Source organism: Curcuma longa, chromosome 17 (assembly GCF_044706935.1).
Source record: "Curcuma longa cultivar G26 ecotype Majalengka, Jawa Barat chromosome 17, ITB_CL_G26_1.1, whole genome shotgun sequence".
NCBI lineage: Eukaryota > Viridiplantae > Streptophyta > Magnoliopsida > Zingiberales > Zingiberaceae > Curcuma > Curcuma longa.
This window is the reverse complement of record NC_133877.1, coordinates 10414351-10435535: the sequence shown is the minus strand read 5'-3', so window position 1 is coordinate 10435535 and position 21185 is coordinate 10414351. Positions and strand designations below refer to the sequence as shown.

Below are 21185 nucleotides of genomic sequence, written 5' to 3'. Positions count from 1 at the left end.
TACAAGTGATATTTGTTAATACTAAAGTACACAACTCTTTATGTAGAGAACTGTAGTGACTTCATGTCAAATGACTATTTATAGTAATAGTTACTATAAGAATATTTCTAATACTCATATAATAATTCATAAAAAATTCTCATAGCGGATCAATCTAATACGTATTCCCTAATATATACTTTATTAGTTACCATAAGTAAATCGAGAAATACAAATAACGTATCATTTCGTAACTAGCGCTTCAAAGTTGTCTTCCTAGAGAGAAAATTAATTCATAATGCACTGTAATTAAGAATCAACTCATATATACATAATTAACTATAAAAGCCTCTTATCGTTGCATCATAGTCTAAGTCCTAAAATACTCTTCTTGCTAAATGTTAAAATAATTTTAATTTCCGCTTTAAAAATATAATATTCTAAAGATGCAAACCACTTTATTCAAAATTATACTATCTTAAAACAGTTTTAATTAAAAGTATACGACTAAAGCGACTCTAAGAGGAGAACACGGAGGAATATTTTGAATATTAAATTACGAGTGAATATGTTATTTTGATAAATTTTTTTGTCTAATTTTTATTCCATTCAATTTATTTCATAAATTATCTAAATTTTAATATTTATAAATATTTCATACTTAACATGCATTCCTACCTCTAGAATAGAAGGTTTTAGAATTTAAAATTAGTGTAAGAAGGATCTATATTTTCTAAATTATCTTAACAACATTAAAATTTGAAATTAGAAAAAAAATAAAACAATAGTTTATGAACTTAAAAATATTCAAGGAATATTAGAAATATGCAAGGATAAAACTATTATGTTATTTATTATATGTGTAAAAATAAAAAAAATAAAAAACACTTTCATGAGGTATTTTTTTTCAAAAAAATTATTAAAACTCATATCATCATATTTTCATCCCAAAAATATTCCTATTCCAAATACCAATTATAATCATAACTATTATCAATTTATCAAAAATATTTTAATTTATCAAAATTACTTCAACTTGGTCAAAATTATTTAAATAATATTATAGCAAACTATAGTAATCTTGATTAAGTAGAGATTATTTTAATATAATAATATTTTATTTCATTTGGATTTATTTAAATTAAAATAAACTTGATAATTAAAAATTTGACAACCAAGCTCACCAATATCATCAAAGTTATAGTTAAAACAAAATATCTTCTACCGGACTAAACATTTCTTATCTTTTAATTTTCAGAAAATAAAATTAAAAATAAACTTTTATTATTAATTATGGGACACCTTTCCATTTATTAAATTTAAAGGTCAATAACGTCAAAACACCAATAAGAAATATGAGTTACCTTCAAATGCGGTCTGCAGCCAAAAGTCAACTCTGTGTCTTCCTACACCAGTAGAAACTATTCTCCACGTGTCTCGAACCTATTCCTTTTTCAACATAACAACTTACAATGTACTTTGGACCCAATCGGTCGTCGTTGGATAATCGTCGTCATCCTTTGCAACGGCTTTCTTCCTTCTCCGTCTCCGCCCACTCGCGAGCAAGAAAACAGTTCGCGATGGATATGCAGGCCAAACCCTAGTCTCGCAGTGCTACTTTTTGTTCTCTTTTTCTTCTCCCTTTGCAGCAATGGCGGATCGCGGAGTCCGGAGATCTGTCTCCGCCGGCCGCCGTGGCGCCAGCCTCCTCCGGGCGTGGTGCTGCTCTTTCGCTCCTTCGACCTCACAGCCCCGAACACCACCGACGGTCCCGATCATCCCCCAACTGCGACCCGCGCCCTTCGAAGCCCCCGCACAAGCCTCCCAGCGGCAAGCTCCGACTTGGCATCATCTACCCTCGCCGTATTCTCTCTCCCGGTAGGGTCTCTCCCATTGATTCCGACGCGCCCCCCTTGGCCCCCTTCTGGCGATTGCTGGCGCTGCCTCTTTCTCCACGGTGGCCGCTGAGTCGGAGCCGGAATGCCCAGATCGCCTGCCAAAGGAGCGGCCTTTTGTTCCAGATAGGCCGGAGACGAACCCTCGAATTAGTGTAAGAGAGAGATCTTTGGATATGAGGCTTTACTTGAAAGGCAAAAATGGGGAATGCTTTATCTTGGAGCTGGATTCAAGGGTTCTGTGCGAAAGCAGCCCTTGTTTTAGCGGCTGTGATAGTAGACTCTAGTCGGGAGGTCTCAGATGCTCAGTGTAACCGGTGTAGAGGATGTGGATGTATCTAAGGAGACAATTGAGCTGATGCATTCGAAAGATGATACAAGGTGGCTTGCGAAGGCAGGGGGGTCTCCTGAGCAGTCGATATTTTGGAGGTAAGTATGTCATTTTAACCTTTAGCTTTTAATCTTTAGGAACACAGAGAGCTTGCACTTTCTAGATAACTTTGCCATCGGTGCTACAGGTATTAAGGAAATTGCCATTTGTATCTATTTCAAATTATGTGAACTACTGATTATTGAGTGACATAGTTGCTTTGCTTCAAAAACCATTGTGTTTGCGATATATTCAGAAAACGCATGTACCACCCAGAAAAGAGAAAGAGAGAGAAAGAAAGAGAGAACAGCTTAATCACTAGACCATTAATGTCGCACTATGTTTCTCTTCTTTGTTGTTGTTAAACTTTATTTTGAAGGCATTGTCAACGATGGTTGAAGTGAACTAATTGTTTTGCAGCAGTCAATTTCATCTATAAGCAATTAGTAACCAACTATGTAAAGAAAGAGTCCCTCATATTTTAGAGGTTCACAAAGTGGTCCCTGCTATAGGGCCACCACAAGTCAAACCAGTATATATAGCTTAAAGTTCTAAGGGAGATACTTTTACGTATTGCCCCGACAAACGACCAATTAATGACACCCTGGTCTTACCAAGTCTGACAACTTATCATCGAGATGATCTACTACATGACAAGGAGTTTGTCATACCTTCATCAGCTAAAAAGGTGGCAGCTCAATGGATGCCTTGTTGGAGGATATTTTAAAAGCAAAGTTACCTCGACATTTTCGACCACCACAAGTTCTTGAGTATAATGGTTCTTCTGATGATGAGGATCACTTGTGCCAATTCAAAAATGCTACTCTCCTCCATTAGTATATTAAGGGAATCAAATGTTGGGTCTTCTTTATTACTCTGGTGGACGTGGCACAATAGTGGTTTTGCACATTACGACCTAGGTCTATTAGTTCTTTCAATGATTTTGCAACTTTATTCTTACGCCATTTCGCCAGTCTAAAGAGCTACACACCTACTCTGCTCAGCCTATTTAATCTTAACCAAAAATTCTAGGGAATGCTACGTCAGTATATCCAGTGGGAGATTCCTTTGGCATCCCAGAAATGTTGGCACATCCGCATAAGGACTTAGAGACAAAGATTTTTTCTGTTTTTTGTCAAAGAAGCCACCGGCAAATTATCACACCCTCCTTGTGTGGGCAGAAAAATATATCAATATGGAGGAGGTTCAGTGAGCTTGACAAGAACAAAATCAATTTAGGACAATCAAGATCCCTAAGTGTCATCCTTAGTAGTGACCTGCCCCCGGCCTGTACAACATGTTCAATAAAGATACTAGCCCTACACACTTCCTCTATGGTATTCTCGAGAGAGGGTTATGCAAATCTACGAGGAGTATCAACTGTTAAGGTGACCTATAGGTTATGAACGAGGGTCTCAAATACAACCATCCTCTACTTTTTGTTTGTTGATGCAGGAAGCTCGATCAAAATTCTCTATTGGCTGGTATTAGAACAAATGGGAATCAAGGTAGATGATTTATAATCTATCATCACTTCTCTTTTTGGTTTTTCTAGACATGAAGTCTGACCACTAGGCCAGATTAAGTTGCCCTTATCTCTAGGCGAAGAACCATGGAGAACTACCTTAGAAAGTTTTATGGTGGTTAATGTGTTGATGTTGGGAGCACCACAGTGAACCTAGAGTTTTAATGTATGACTATGTGTAAAGTTAGGTTATTATGAATTGATGATTTTATATCAAGTAAAGAAGGTTACTTGACAGATGAAAGGCTTGGTTAGAAATTAGGTAATTAATTAAATTCTAGTGAAAATAGGCAATTGCAAAGTCCTGATTGAAAATCAAGCAGTTGGAAGTCTTGGTTGGGAACCAAGTAGAAAAGTCCTAGTTGGGAATTAGGTGGAGCAAGTCCAAGTGGAGGTAGCTGGGAGTTGTGTCTTGATAGAACAAGTCCAAGTGGAGACAACTGGTAGTTGTGGCTTGGTAGACAAGTCCAAGTAGAGGCAGCTAGGAGTTTTGACTTGGAAAATCACACTAGATGGATCAACTGGAAGCTGAATATCTAGCCAAGGTACGTGCGAGTAAAGCTAAAATCTATATCATACTAATTACGCATATCAAGTGTAGAGAAGCAAAGTTCGACGGTTCTAGACGACTGAGAAGGAAGTCAAGCGACTGACTGAAGATAAGCTTCGACCATTAGAGTTAAGGTCTCACAGATGACTAGAGCGAGGGGCGGGTGATCACAGTGTCCAAGTGACCATAGATGCTTCCAGAAGACTAATATAAATAGAATCCTACGATACAAGAAAGTCAGGTCAAATAAGTAAGTTGACCTAGCTCTAGGCGAACAGGGTGATCCCAGTCAATCGGGATCAGATAACATTCATTATTGGATAAGCATTACAACCATGTCAACAAACTTCCAGGCGATCGGGGATAGTTCAGTCGATCGGAAGGTGTCATGTCAACATCCAAAGAAGGCCTATAAAATAAGCCACGATGTAAAATTTTTTAATAATCTCATTCTCAAGGTGCTCGTGCTCACATTCAGTACTCTTTGAATGTTACGCACTGTAACGTTATGTTTTATTCTTCATATATGATAATATAAGAATAGCAATATCATTTCTTAGTTATCATATATTCTTGTATTATTGTGCCTTATTTTTAGATTCTTTTTAAGATTTCTCCACCTATAGAATCTTTCTAGAAAGGAATTAATTGTAATAAGAATCAATTTATTTATGTCTTGTGTTCTTATAATTTGTACAATAAAAATCTTGCATACTTAATTTAGAAAATATTATTCTCAAATTAGTCATATATCTACTTTAATTGCTTATTCTTTTTTCTCTGCCTATATTATTTAGAGTTATTTTCATCCATAAAATTCATAATGTTATTCAACTCTTCTAGGGTCGAGTTTGATCCTATATGATGTTCCTTCTTTCTACAATATTATTCTTGCCAACCTACTCTTAGTAGTCTTTAGGAGGTAGCTTCTCCTTATCACTAGAAAATCAAGTTCCCAATCGGTAATGAAGTCGAGGAAGTTCGAGGGGATCAACAAGCACCTCAGAGATATTATGTGGAGACCATTCGAGCATAACATAGGAGAAACAACCAAAGAACATGACCAAAGCGTCCCTTCTAGTCACTGGAAGGGATCTATGCTATTTAGGAGGGAGAATCTACAATGACTTCAAAGCCTGAAGTTGGGTGGTAAATATAGTTCTCGCTCATCCAGAGAGGACTACCAAAATTTCTAAGGGTCTCCTAGCCGAGCTAAAGGCCTCTATCATCTCATGTCTTACTACAGATGTTTTCACTTGTGCCCTAAAGGATTTGGTAGGGTTGAAGCCAGAAGTGATGGAGCACCATAGATCCTGCCTAATGTTAGTTCGATTAAACAAAAACAATGTCATTTTGGCCCTGAAAAAGATAAGGTTATTTAGGAGGAGCACCGATTGTAGATCCTCCCTAATGTTAGTTTGGTTAAACAAAAACAATGTCATTTTAGCCCTGAAAAAGATAAGGTTATTCAAGAGGAGATACATAAACTCTTGAATGTTAGACATATTCGGGAGATGTAGTATCCGACCTAGCTCTCTAATGTTGTATTGTTGCCCAAGCTGTCTAGAAAATGATGTGTTTGGGTGAATTTTCATGACTTAAACAAAGTCTATCCCAAAAAGTGCTATCCTTTGTCTCGCAGTGATCAACTGGTAGACTAGACGATTTGGCATCAATACATTTCCATGATGGATGCATATCAGGGATATCATTAGATTTTCTTAGCCAAGGCCGATCAAAATAAAGTCAGTTTCATCATGACTGATGGTATGTTTTGATACACGGACATGTCATTCAAATTGAAGAATGTGGGGGCAACTTATCAACGATTAAATGATTAATGGAAAAATCTTTACCGAATAACTTGGATGAAATGTAGAGATATACGTCAATGATATCTTGATCAAATCTTTGCGTGCAGGTAATTTAGTGTGAATATTGGAAGAAACCTTCGTTACCTTGTGAAAATACCGCATGAAGCTTAATCCTGAGAAATGTACCATTGGAGTGACTAAAGGGTGCTTCCTTGGGTTTATGGTGACAGAGTGAGGGATCAAGGCAAACTCTAAGAAGATTGAGGTGATTTGGCAGATCCAACCTCCTTAAAATCTAAGAGAAGTTCAACAGCTGGTGGGGTGAATCACAGCCTTGTCGTTTCATATCTCGCTCTACCAACAAAAGTCTACCCTTCTTCAAGATTCTTCGATGAACTTCCCACTTTCAATAGGACGAACACTGTGATACAGCCTTCCAAGAGCTCAAAGACTATCTAGCCTAGTTACATGTGTTGACTAAACCTCATCCGGGTGAATCTTTGTTGATTTACTTCGCTCTGTTAGAAATAACTGTAAGCTCAGTGTTGATTAGGCAAGATCATGGGGGACAACTTCCAATGTCTTACATCAGTTATCTATTTAAAGGCCTTGAACATCGTTATATTGGTCTCAATAAACTAACTATAAGATTAACTCTGATGGCTCAACACTTACACCCTTACTTCTTATCCCATCCAATTATCATGCTTATGGACACTCCACTTGGACGTCTCACTCATCCAAAAGCCACTGGGCGACTTATAAAATGGGCCACTGAGCTCAATGAATATGATATAGAGTACTAACCGCATATTTCCATTAAAGTACAAACATTGATCGATTTCTTGGTGGAATCTCTTCAAGCAGAGGAACGCAAGCCATGAATGATCTATGCGGATGGGTCCTTTGATAACGAAGTTAGTGGAGTGGAGGTAGTGTTGATTTCTCCAGGAGGCAAAGAAGTAAAGTTGGTAGTATGACTGACTTTCAACGCATCGAATAATAAGGCAAAATACGAAGCTTTGCTGATTGCTCTATGAGTGGCTTGGAGTGTTGGAGCTGAGTGAGTGTTTATCAATATGGGTTCATAATTGGTTGTGAAGCAAGTCAATGGATCCTTTGAGATCAAAAATGATAAGTGTTGTAGGTATTCTAAGGCTATAGAAAAAGCTAAGGAACACTTCGTACAAGTTTTGTTAAAACAAGTTTCCCTGGCGGAGAATACCCGAGCTAATGAATTAGCTCGACTAGCAATTTCTTTGGGGGATTGGATAACTCGGGATGTGGTTTCACAAGTAGAGATAATGTCGCAAATAGAAGTCATCCCAGAACCAACAATATGCGATTGGAGAACAAAATTATTAGCATTTATTTAGGAAGAAATATTACCAAAGGATCTCATAAAGGCCAAACAACTCAAGCATCGTGTTACCAGATTTTGTGTTTTGAGAGATACCTTATATAAGAGATTTAATGCGGGTCCTTTATTGTGGTCTAGGAGAGCAAGAGGCTAAGTACTTCCTAAAGGAGATCCATGAGGGATCGTGTGGAAGCCATATAAGGGGCATTCACTTGCAAGAAAAGCATTATTGGCAAGGGCTGTAAACGAGTCGAGCCGAGCTCGAGCCAGCCTTGGCTCGAGCTCGGCTCGACTCGTTTTATGCTAGCTCGGCTCGAGCTCGAGCTCGATCGAGCTTGTAAATTTGAGCTCGAACTCGGCTCGATCATTTAATCCAAGGCTCGAGCTCGACTCGAAAAGCTCGAATTAAAAGCAAGCTTTCGAGCTCGAGCTCGAGCTCGAGCCAATCATAACTTGAGCTTATTTTACTGTAATTTTAACAACTTGATCAAATTCACCCATAAAATTGATCAAATACAATTATCTATCTTTCTAATAAAAAAGTTAAATTACTGGACATCAAAAGTCAAAACATAATTATTCTCAAACTTCATCCCAACATAATTTACACCGAATTGAAAAACATAATATTCCAAAATCCAAACCTGCTCAAAATATCAAATTTCTGCAACATATCCATCTTCATCCACAAAATTGATCAAAATACAATTATCTATTCCTCCAATAAAAGAGTCAAATTACTGAACATCAAAACATAACCCAATATAGTTTTCTCTTATGTACCGAGAGGCCATAATATGGATTGATATTAAGCTCAACTATAATACCATAATAATCAAACCAAAAACACATGTTAAACAAAAAACTAAAATTTAACTTACTTTAAGAGGTAGATACTGGAAGAAAAATTTCCTGGTAAGTTTTCTCTTTCTGAAAAAGAAAAATTCAAATAAATAGATGATTAAATTTAGTTTGTAACTTAGAAAACTAATAATGAAATTTAACTTACTTTAGTCTTTTTTTTCAGTCCATGTATCTTTCGAAGCCAATCACCCCCACATAGAAGAGCCTGCACTGTGTCCGGAGATAGTGATGAACGATAAGAATCAATAACTCTCGTCCCTGCACTAAATGTTGCTTCTGAAGCCACTGAACTCACTGGGATAGCTAAAATATCAGCTGCCATCTTTGACAATATTGGATATTGCATTCTATTCATCTTCCACCATTCTAAACACGAAAAAATTTTAGGAATCTCATTCTTCTTAAGACGACCCTTTTCAAGATAATCTACCAATTCAGATCTCTTAGTCTCCGAAGTTTCAACTTTTGCACAATAGTCATCAAAATCATCCCAACTATACACAGAACTTTGTTGATTTCTTTTAACACTTGAAGAACCAAAACTCTCAGACTCAGATGGATGAGGCGCTCCTTTATTAGTTTCTTCAGCAACATACTTTTCATAAAGAGAATTAATTATCTCCTTAACTTTTGAGATATGCTTAGAGGCATCCATTTCAGAATAAAGCTTAGGGAAGCAAAACTCAACAGCAAGCATTTTTTTGGTTGGATCTAATACAGCAGCTATAGCCATCAATAGATTACAGTCACCCCAATACTTGTCAAATTTTTCTTTCATTTTACTAGCCAGTTGCTTAAGAAACAAATCTTCATGTTGTGCATAAGTATCCAATGATGACTTTATTTTTTGAACTTCCTGAAGAAATAAATTTGAAGTAGGATACTCACTACCTGAAATGATGTGTGTGGCTGTCCAAAAAGCCTCCAACAGTGAGCAAATCTTTTGAGCTTTATTCCATTCTTCTTCTTGAGGGCAGCAACCATAAAAGTGATCACGTTCTTTGAACATTTGAAAAACTTCTTTGAACTTGAGTGCACAACTTAACATTTCAAAAGTTGAGTTCCACCTAGTTTTGCAATCACGAATCAATCTTTTATCCTTCAACTGCAATTGTTGCACACACTCTGTAAATTGCATACGTCTTGCCTCTGAACGATTTACATATTCTACACTTTCCCTTATATTACTAATAATATCTTCAATCTCCCTCAACCCATCTTGAACGCACAAGTTTAAGATATGTGCACAACAACGGATATGAAATAAATTTCCTTCACATGCCAATGTTCTAGATCTTTGAATGGTATCTTTCATGTACCGAATGGCCAAATCATTACTTGAAGCATTATCAACAGTAATAGTGAAAACCTTGTTTTCAATACCCCACTCTTTCATGCACTTAAAAATGGCATCAGAAATTTGAAGACCTCCCCTTGGTGGTGGAATGTTAATGAAACTTAAAACTCTCTTTTGCAAATTCCAACAAGAATCAATCCAATGCCCAGTGACAACCATGTATTCAATTTTTTGAGTCTTTGACTTCCAACAATCTGTTGTCAAACTTATTTTATCAATGCACTCAAGACTTTTCTTCAACCTCTTTTTCTCAACCTCATAAATTTTCATACAATCTGCTCTACATGTCGTCCTACTAATTTTTTGCCATTCAGGCATTCCACGCCTCATCATTAAATTGAACCCCTCTTCATCAAGAATGGTGAATGGATGTTCATGCATCATAATCCAATGAGCAGCTGCCTCCCTCATTTGTTCCATGTCAAATTTTCCAGAATGCAAAGTAAGAATGGATGGTGAAGCTGAATCAGTGGGCAAAAAATTCAACTTTGTTTGTTGTTCAGCTTCTCGCAAATAAATTTTTCTCTTCACACAATGTAATCTATGCCTCAAAAGACTTGATGTGGGCCCTGATTTACCCAATGTAAAAAGGGATTGACAATGTTTACATTTGGCTTTCTTTGATCCATCCACTGTGTCAAAATCATTCCACACTTCTGAAATTTTTTTCCTTTTATTTGTTTTGAACCCCTCTTCTTCTTTTTCTTTAGCATTTTCTTGTGTTTTTTGACCAGCTGTGATAATTTCCTTATTGATCTCAAGATTAACTTCATTACTTTCAGCTATGGCACTATTTACGGTAAGTGGAACAGATGAATCTTCTACAGACATAACTGATCCAGAGATAAATAATTATCAAATAAATTATAAAATGCTCAAACAATAATAAAAAGAGAAAAATATTGTCTATAAAGCAACATTCAAATCTTTAGTTTGTAGGAATCAAAAGAACTCCATGTAAGTACTTGCGAGAAAAAAAAATAAACTCCAAACTTCCAAGGTCAAATCTTTGAAATCCCCCCTAAAAAATGAAGGAAACAAACCACAGCAAATCAATTCATTACCACTTCCATATATTGCAAGCACACATAATTTATAGGTCATTCATATTAAATAGACAAATAAAAACAGAATTGCAAAAACATTAAAAATATGACTAACTTCAGACTGAGGTTATAGTGTTATACTATAAAAGGCTACATAGAATATGAATAGAAATAAATATCAGATATGGTTATTGCTATGATTAAGTTTAGAGAAATTTCTAATTTAAAGTGGAGAAATTCCACCATCAAATATTACCATATAAATTAAGACAACAAAAGTGCATACACGAATTGTGCAAGAAAATATAATCTTATCGCCCACTAAAATCCAATAGGAGGGACACCTAAAGCACTGAAGAAGTTAGCCTCAAATACACATAACACGACTAACTTGCAAATCAAGGGTTTTAAGCCATTTACTGCTCTAGGAATGATTCCATTGACTTGGGGGAAAAAAAATACAGAACCAACAATATACAAAAGGATCACCATATTAATTTCCAAAGTCCAGAAAACCTCAAAAGATTATTTCTCCACTCAGCTAATAGAGAAAACCACAGTATAGAAGAAACTTCTCTAAAAAAGCATTTAAAAGATACAAATAACCACATTTACAATTTACCTTGTCAGCTTTCACCGTAGTGTACTGTAAACCCAATTCCAGCAGCTCCTCTTAAGGATTTCTTCAAAGCCTAGCTTATAATGTTATGTAGAAAACCAACCTTCCACCACAGAACCAAACTGATGTTCCTATAATCAAGTTGAGGGTGACAGGGAAGGGGGTAAGTGCTGAGGGCAACGTGTGACGATTGAGGACGATAAGGAAGAGGGCGAGGGCTGAGAGCAACGTCTGACGATTGAGGGAGATAAGGAAGGGGGTGAGGGCTGAGGGCGACGGGGAAGGGGGTGAGGGCTGATCCCGACTGAGGGTGATGCTGAGTAGGCGAGACAGTGACGGTTGAGTAGGCGGCGCCGATGGAGAGCAAGGGTTGGTGGCGCCGATGGAGGGCAAGGGTTGGCGGCGTCGCTGCGACGAAAGGTGAGGGCGGCAGCAAAGGGTGAGATCGTGAGAGGATGAGATTAGGGTTGAGTTTGTTGACTACTTTAACTTGGATTTAGAAAGGTTTTTTTATTTTAAAAATAAAGTCTCAAAAATTACACCTTTACCCTAATACTTATCATTAATTACTTAATGACCTAAATTTATCAATATTCACATGAATAGATAAAAATATATTATACATATATAGTTGGGCTCAAAAAAGCTCGACGAGCCATCGAGCCAGTATTAAAGGAGCTCGAGCTCGGCTCGAATATTAAACGAGCCGGCTCGAGCTCGGCTCGAGCTCAGTCAAAATCAAGCTCGAGCTGAGCTTTGACCGAGCGGCTCACGAGCAGCTCATGAGTGGCTTGACTCGTTTGCACCCCTAGGCTGTAAAAATTATTTGCACACCTCTATTGATCCCACACGTATGCATAGAAGAGTTACTTGTCCAATCAAGCTCATGTACGAGTCTTGCACTCATCCAATTAAGCTGACCCAAACCACCGGATATGATAATTTCCTTCTTCACCTGAATAATTTTAAACCTTAATTTTCTATTTACTTAAAAATTATTTATGATGATCTATCTGTGAAGTATTTTATCCATGTTACTATTTGATTAATAGGTTACCTAAACCAATTTACAACAAAAGCCATTTGCATTATAAACATATCGGTCGGTCGGTTCACTCCAAAAATATCCACCAGACAATCCCTTGGCGGAGCAATTAAATCGGGCCCTTTCTGCATGGGACATTAAAATCTTGCCTGCCGACTCCTACTGGGATTTTGTTGAGGATGAGTGCTCTGAACAGTCGCAACTGACTCTTCTGCAGTAACTTGTCTGGATCTGTAATCAATGATGAGACAGAGCAGCCACAAAATATAAACCAATGAAACTACTGAGTACGGACGCCACAGAATACATTGGACCTAGCGTCCAGCTTGCTGATGAATGAGACATTATTTACGGCTAAAGAGCAATTGTACCAACTGAACCATGCGATTTCCCTAACCCCAGCTTTGCAAAGTAGATGAGAACTCATGCGTAGCAAACGTTTTATAAAGAGAGACAAACATCTCCCACCCGAGGCACGTGGAGGGAGATGAGGATGCGATTTCACATAGGGTTAATTGTTTTAGTGCGAAGGAGCTATATTTACATGATTAGAGAAGCAGTACTTACACTTGTAGCTCTGGAAAATGAAAGCATAACAAACCTTGACGAGTGAAATTAATAATAAATCCAACGGCTGTAAGTAGATAATGGAACTACTACTTGTTGAGACCGACTTTGTTTATGCTTCAAGATCCTACAAAGATTCAATTGCACGAGGCAAAGATGTCGTCAGCCTACAAACAAACTTCTCGCTTAAATCAAATTCCAAACATGAAATACTAGTAGCGATAGTGAACTATTTTTGCTAGTTGTCAGTCTTTCTTTCAAAGGATGCAGTTTAATTTTCATTGACAGATATCATGTAAATAAATACTTGAATTGCTGCTGTAATACGAGTATGAAGTACTCGGGGATTAACTATTGGAGTTATCTTTGGAATGTCAAATTAATGGAGAAGGATCTAACCTACCATAGTTTTAAAATAAAACATCTCGATAACCCAGGAAATGATAGCATCGTTATCACTGCAATTTCTATTTAACTAAAAGAGATTCCTACTTACATTGAGAGATAAGCCTATTAGTTTTTTGAATTAGATGATGATGCAGATTGACTGCCTTTTGCTTCCTTGACATTCTCTTTCTTATCAGGACAATCTTCATTTTTTGGGTTCAAGGCACTTGAATCCATCTTCTGGACCTCTTCTTTTGTGTATATATAAATCTTACGGACCATAGCACAAAATTCCCTGCAGAAAATTATACGACACCAGTTGTCAACATATCCACTTTATACATAGAAAATGGAAGATATATATGCAAAAGAGATGAGCATTAGGAATGTAGAAGCATGCTTACTGCCAAGGGTCATCTCCCACAAGCATCATATCACCCTCATTATCAGTAAATACAATCATCCAATTTTTATTTGGAGCCATCAATTCTCCTTTCAATTCAAACATCTGATCTAACTCCTCGATCAATGGGTCATAACCATCAAACTTCGTCAAGTCAACAGATCTTCCAAGTGCAACACCCTGCTTATGAACCTGATATCAAAATGGAAACAGAATCATCTTCTCCAATAAAAAAAGGTACCATTCTATAGCATTGACCTACTAAGGGACGGAATGGAGATGGACGCTACAAATTAAGTCAAATCTGAAAATGTGATTTAAAACCATTGGATCTTGCACATACACCAAAATTCAGAAAGCAAAAGGAACTAGAAAGATATTATTAATCAGTCAGACTTGTAAATAGGAACTAAAATCTTTGTAGTATAGCATTTTGAAGCGAAGAACTAAATGAATGTTACAGCAAAAGCAGAAGTCATTTGAATTTAATGGAAGTTATCAGATTTAGCATATGCAGCATTAACACTGACACTTGGATGCATCATCTACCACTATCGACACAGATCAAACAACTGACATTATATTAGTTACTCTCCAAGTTGGACACACAACACCTCCATTGATAACGTGTGAAACATGTTAGAAACAAGTGAGGTGGAGACCTGGATTTGTACTGGTGTTGGATACTTGTGGACAGCTCAGCATTCACATTTAGGGTTTTGTACAACAACCAAATACACAACCAAGCACAAATGCTAGTGCATGAACACTGAGGACTAAATCAAAAAGAAGCAATCAACGAAACACAGGAAGACATATTAAACACATATAAAGAGAATATCGAGCACGAAAGGAACAAAAACCAACAACGACAAAAACAAAACCTTGGTGCAGCTCCTGTTTGAGACAACTTGAAGCTTCTTCTGTAAATCTGCAGGTGGACAAGGATGAATACACTCCACATTCTCACTTTCAACTGGAGAGGAATCAATAGCCTTTGTTTCTTTGGACAACTCAGGATGGTAATAAGCTCCTCGGTCATCTTTCTCCATTATTGGTGCAGTTGTTTGGCTATATAATAATGGCCCATATGAAGCATTTGTTCCTGGAATTCCTTGGTAAGATATTGTAGTGGTATTGTTGAGATCAAAACCAAATAATTTGCAGCTCTCTCTTTCTTTGGGTTGTGTGATCTCATCAGGCAGTACAGACAAAGGATGAGGTTTTATCAACCTTGGTAAGGGTATGATTTCACATTGAGAAGCCAGTTGTAAATGCATTGGCCTATTAGGTAGATTTTTCTGAGCCCTAATGCCTTGTGTTTGATAATAGTTCATCAAACTGCCATATTTGACATTCTGAGTATCAAAATAAGGCAGCTCATTATCATGCATCTTCAAGTTTGACACTGTTTCAAACGAATGATTGCAGGCCATCAAAGGACATTGATCTCGATGCATGGCTGGTTCTTCATTTTGGTGATGAAAAAAATTTATCAGTGAACTTCTGGCACTTGGACTTGGAGCAACTTGAGCAGAAAAGGGCCTATGTGAATCATCAAAATTCTGAAATCCTATATTTACATAATTGCGTGTTGGCCTACTTAATTCAGTAAGGTTATCTGAATCAATCCATCTCTGACAGGAAGCATCTTTTTTTAGTCCCTCATCAGGTGGAGGTTGTATCATGGACTTCTCTGCAAAGTTCAACACATTACCATCAATCAAATTGCCTCTAAACAGCATGATGTCTTGATCCTGAAAAACTCTGGAAGCTCCATGACCTTGGGAAAGTTCTGTTGTTGCTTCAGATGTATTATAGATATTTAACATCAGAATTGTTGTTCAAAAATTCAACATTAGAAAACTAACATTTTCACAGGTCATAATATATAGAATTTGAGATTTACATGACATACTGTACCTTCTTTTGCCTGAACAAAAGAATCAGGAGAAGGGACTAAAGCATTTGATCTACACTTTTTGGCCCTCGACATGGTTGGAGGGGTCACTGGAGGGGACACAGCAGGCTCTACTTTCCATGGAGAGACTCTCTCTGGGCGAGGAATGGATGTGGTCTCATCCCAGCGAACCTGACACAAGAATAAGAAAAAGGAGATGTGAGATAGGTACACCAATGAACTTGAACAAAAATAACACAACCAACAAGCAAATACAAATACATTACCTTAAGGCACCTCCATTTTGATTCAGGCCAAAGGTTGGAATCAGCATCTCCTATTTCAACTATAGTACCCGTAAACCTACAATATATGTGCAGAAATCAGTAAAAAAAAATTAAGTCCATCATAGTACCAGAAGTTATCTAGGAAAATCATTAGAGATGAGAAATATAATACAAATGAAGTGATACCTCTGCTCAGGGGCCTCATCCCCTTCAAACCTCATCTTGAACCTCATTCCAATAGAATAATTGTTTTTAATAGATTCCATATATTGACTGTAGGGGATAATGAACTCAGATGGACTTGTCCTATTTCCATCAATTCAGTAGTTAGAATTCAAAGTTGATACATGAGAAATTGTAACCAATGTACAATCATCAAGAAGAAAACCACTGCATTCTATTTCCTTCTACTGAATAAGATAGTTTTTTTTCCACACACTCACATTGCAGTCCAGTACATCCACTACCTTACCTTGGTTTATAGTAAACAGTAAACATTGTTCCAGTGGTAAGAGCATGCCATGCAGTCGCAAGGACACCAAGGTGCATGTTATGGCTTGATATGACTGACGATGGAACATTTGCCTGTTGTCTCATTGCACGTCTCACGCCCACACGCAATTCACCATTTTCCCCTCTGGGCCATAAATTGATTTTCAACCACAAATTAGTTATGGAACACAAATATAGGGAAGATGAAAGAAGATTAAAAAAGGACCTCAGGAAAATAAAAGCATCCCCAGCAACAAGCCTTTTTGAACTAACAAAGACACTCCATCCACTTTGAAGCAAATGTCTCCTTGGTTGACCTATGATTGATGGAAACTAACTAATTAATCAGGATTTACTAGAATATAATGCATCAGGCTACCCTATAAGCAATGATAGATCAATTTCAACACTACTAAGTATCATCTCAAATTTAGTCATTGTAAACCAAGTACGAGAGAATAAGCAAGAAATGTTTCTAATTATGTAGAAACTATCTAGTTCACAGAAAATCTTTAGAAACCTCTAATCTTACACCACTAGTCATCTGTAACAGATAATCAAAGCTTCCTCATTCACACACTGTCAAAATATTTAAGGGAAGCATCAGTATTTTATATGATCCATATCTAGATTATCCTCATCACATTTTCTACTGATTAGTTAAACAAATAATTTGCTACAGTGAGAATCATTACCACGGAAGATGTGGCGGAAGTGCCACTCCACCCCATGCAAGTCCTTTGCCACTAGTTCTTGCGTAGGAGGTTGTTGACACATGTCCTGATGGACGAAATAATGAGGCCTAATATCAACCTTACTGTAAATAGACAAAGAAGGTAAGCAGAGGTGAAGGTTGAAACCCTCACCAGGGGAGGTAGGCACTCATCTGCATGCCTCCTCAACACAGAGAAGCCTCCATGGGTACTAGTGTCAGATGCAGTCAACGTTTTGCAGAAGGAGTAAACATGAGGTTTTGGAGGTGGAGGCGACAAAGTCTCCTCCTCCACTGCATTCTCATCTTGCTAATAGATTAGCAAAGTAGCAAACAGTTGTAATAGCTTCAATTACCAAACAAACACAAATCTAAATCAAAGAGGTGGTAGGAAAGCCTTACACATGGCTCGGGAAACAACATCACTTGAGCAAACACCTCATCTGTCTCTGGTTCGGCCTAATTTTAGAGTGCAACAATAAGAAAGAAGAACAGAAAATAATATCAACCCTTAAAAACATCAGTGCTTCCTAAAAGATGAGAGCTTCACAGTACCTTCAACTGGACATTAATCACGCGACAAAGGATCTTAGACTGGAGCTCATAAACTCGCATCTGCTTGTCAGCCACCTGATTAGTGGAAGCCTCCACCTAAAAGCCGAAAATTGATCCTAAATCAGTCATGCGGTTCTCAAACAGCCACAAGAAACCCTAAATTTTCGATCTTTAACCGAAGAAAACGATCCCGAGCCTACCTGCTCAATATGCCCTTGGGGGAAGTAGAAAACCTTCTCCCCTTGCCGAGGAAGCGTCACCAGAGGGCCAGCGCAGGCGTGCCATAGCTCAGAATACAGCGCGTCCTCAGAACCTTGGAAAAGAAACCACGATTAGCATAATTAGAAGGTGGTGGCAAGAAAGCGCACTAACTCGTCTTGGATCGGGCGAGAAGCGAGCGCACCTGTTCCTGCAGCGGATTCGGAGGGGAATGCCTGCCCCGGTTCATTTCCGTAGCCGGCCATCGTGAAGGCCTCGGCGGAAGAAGCCATATTAGGATCGCCGGCGGAGATCCGTCATAGTGATGAACTGGATCGGCTCGTAGAGGGAAGGGATAAAGGGAGGAAGGGATAGAGAGAGCGACGGGAAGCTTGATGTTGGGAGACAAAATGAAGGGGAAGATGCCCTACCACAAGAGGAAAGAAAGAAAGGGAGAGTAAAGAAGAGCTGGACGCCATCTCGAGCTGGGAATGGAAACATGGAAGGGGGAGTGACTGGGGAGTCGTCGACCGGTGGTGACCGCACCGCAACCGTGCAAGGGGACCACGGACAAAGCAACGAGCTGGGGGCTAAAGCTAGAATGTCGAGTAGCGAACGGATAGCGAACCCGGTTTGATAAACCCAACCTGTTTAAACCGTATCCACCTACATCCATTTAAATCGGGGAAAGGAAAAAAGGACCGTCGGTTTAATTTTGATTTATAAAGAATTTAAAATTTCTAAATTTTTTTTAACTTTGAATAATGTATAGAGTTAAAATAGTCCAATCAAGTTGAAAATAGTCAATCCATGCAGGACAGACCAATCTATAAAAAATTATCATTTAATGGGACATAATAAAATAGGACAGAGTGAGGTGAGGCGGACCAACCCGCCATCCAATGGCATAGCTAATGTTGGGCTACATAATGGGCTCCAATCCAGTACAACCTAACAATTTTTAAGTTAATATATAATAAATCTTTTTTTTAAATTTAAAAAATTAAAATAGTCGAACTAAGTTGAAAATAGTCAATCGATCATATGTCAAGCGCAGCCCTACTCAATAAACGACATCGTTTCAATTAATGGAAGAAAAAAAGAGTTTGTCGATGCATTGAGGAACAGCAGATTGTAAAAAATACAGTCTCAAAACAACAACAAGGGACGCTCAGTTGGGTTTCATTTTTTAAACCATTCAATGTCATGGGTCCAAGGTCATCTCTTTTCCTCTTTATTCCTTTTTCCAATTTAGCACTTGGTTTTATTTTGCAATCCTTTTTTTAGTTACAACCATCATAGCAAGTTTTGAAGTTTGTTATTATTTTTTCTTTCAATTTACATTGTTCCCTTAGCCATTAACCCTAGAAGCATTACATTATTCCCTTATTAAAGAATTTACATTAAAGATAAAATGTAAATAGGTAGAATTAGGCAAACAAATTGACATTATCGACTACATTTATATTTTCAATTTGCATATTTGTTCCTTTGTAAGTCTTTTTCTTTTAATTTCAAGCATTTCAAGTTTTAGCATTGCACTGGATTTTATGGGTAGGCAATCGACTTCTCTTATCTTGAAGTGATAAATTATAAGTAATTTTGGATTTTAGTTGTGATTTTATTTGAAATTATTTGAATTTTTTAAATTATCTAAAAATTATGACTATACAACAACAACAACCAACAACAACCAAGCCTTATCCCACCAAGTGGGATCGGCTATATGGATCCTTTTACGCCATTAAACTCTATCTCTTATTATATCATCATTTATATTTAAATAAATTTTATCTTGTTTTATTGTTGCTAACCAAGTCTTTTTTGGTCTATCTTGCCCTCGTTTATATGCATATTTGTCATAGTTTTACACCGCCTAACTGAAGCATTTATCGGTCGTCTAAGTACATGTTCGTACCACCTTAAACGTGTCTCACAGAGTTTTTCCTCAATAGATGCAACTCCAACTTTCTCTCTAATGCTCTCATTTCTTATTCTGTCCATCTTCGTATGTCCACACATCCATCTTAACATCTTCATCTCCGCAACTCTCATCTTTTGCTCATGTGCTCGAGTTATAACCCAACATTCAGCGCCATATAACATGGCAGGTCTAACTGCCATTTTATAGAACTTTCCTTTAAGTTTTAGAGGCACTTTACGATCACATAAAACACATGATGCTCTCCTCCACTTCAACCATCATATTTGTATTCTATGTAAGACATCTCTCTCAATCCCTCCATCGGCTTGCAAAAATGATCCTAAATATTTAAAACTCTCAGTTCCAGACAACTCATCATCTCCTATTTTAATACTTGTCTCATTACGTTCAATATTGCTAAACTTAAATTCTATATATTCTGTCTTTACTCTACTAAGCCTAAAACTTAAATTATGACTGTAATATTTGAAAATATTATGATATTATAAATTAATTTATTATTATGTTTGACTTAGTTATAAATGATTGGTAGTTGTTTTTTATTCTTAAGTTATAAATAATTAATTTTTAGTTATTTTTTTGTCTTTAAGTTATAAATGAAACGCCAATAACTTTCAAATAAAAAGTCAAAAATATTACTGTCATTTTTAAAAAGAGAGATAATCAATCTAAATCTGATAATCAATCAGATATACCTCTAAAACTAGTAGTTGGATCCTCTATTTTCGATTTACAACCTCCTTCTGTATCTAGGCCAATAGAACAAAGAGAGGAAAAATTTGATATTTCTTCTATTGAACGAGATCCATGACTACGAAAACTAATTTGTGAATACTTTGTTAATGACTAGGATGAGATTAGAAGAGCATATATCAAAGCAGGATCTTATTAACTCAAACTTGTTGAGTATCTAAAAATAAAAATTGGAAAGAAAAATCATCGATTTTAATATGCTTAGTTTAAACAATTTTCTTGGCTAGAATATTCACCTTCAAAGGACAAAATATATTGTTTTCGATGCTTTCTTTTTGAGAATGCAAGTAATTCATTGGCTTGTTCTGCACTTGTTTCTGAAGGGTTTAACAATTGGAAGAGAGTTAATGATAGAGAAAAATGTGCATTTTTTATTCATGTTGGTTCATTGTCTTCATCACATGATAGATGTGTGAAATGTGTTCAGGATTTGATGAAACCAAAGTAAAACATTGGCAAAGTGATGAATGCTCAATCTATGAAAGAAATTGTAAAGAATAAGTTGTGTCTAAAGGCAACAATTGAAGGTTTATTACAACTTACAATTCAAGGATGTTCTTTT

The 21185-nt window shown here is 37.1% G+C and overlaps 2 protein-coding genes across 4 annotated transcripts; both read right to left on the bottom strand.

The window, feature by feature from the left end:
* Positions 1-8375: 8375 nt before the first annotated feature.
* Positions 8376-10545, bottom strand: LOC141848258 (zinc finger BED domain-containing protein RICESLEEPER 2-like). Its single transcript, XM_074736312.1, has 2 exons — positions 8503-10545; positions 8376-8423 (listed from the first exon to the last, which is right to left on the bottom strand). Exons 1-2 carry the CDS (start codon positions 10543-10545, stop codon positions 8376-8378), a joined length of 2091 nt encoding a protein of 696 aa, XP_074592413.1.
* Positions 10546-12875: 2330 nt separating this feature from the next.
* Positions 12876-18353, bottom strand: LOC141812009 (auxin response factor 4-like). Of its 3 annotated transcripts, none has more exons than XM_074700098.1 (15): positions 18131-18353; positions 17928-18040; positions 17728-17823; positions 17575-17631; positions 17327-17482; positions 17156-17240; positions 16687-16777; positions 16441-16605; positions 16155-16274; positions 15969-16044; positions 15705-15873; positions 14666-15585; positions 13783-13973; positions 13488-13673; positions 12876-13118 (listed from the first exon to the last, which is right to left on the bottom strand). In XM_074700098.1, the coding sequence occupies exons 1-14, from the start codon at positions 18216-18218 to the stop codon at positions 13505-13507; spliced, it is 2496 nt and encodes an 831-aa protein (XP_074556199.1). In that variant the 5' UTR covers positions 18219-18353; the 3' UTR covers positions 12876-13118; positions 13488-13504. The 3 variants fall into 3 exon arrangements, with proteins under 3 accessions (XP_074556199.1, XP_074556200.1, XP_074556201.1); XM_074700099.1 differs by having other exon boundaries at positions 14666-15576; XM_074700100.1 differs by having other exon boundaries at positions 14666-15477.
* Between the last annotated feature and the right edge of the window lie 2832 nt (positions 18354-21185).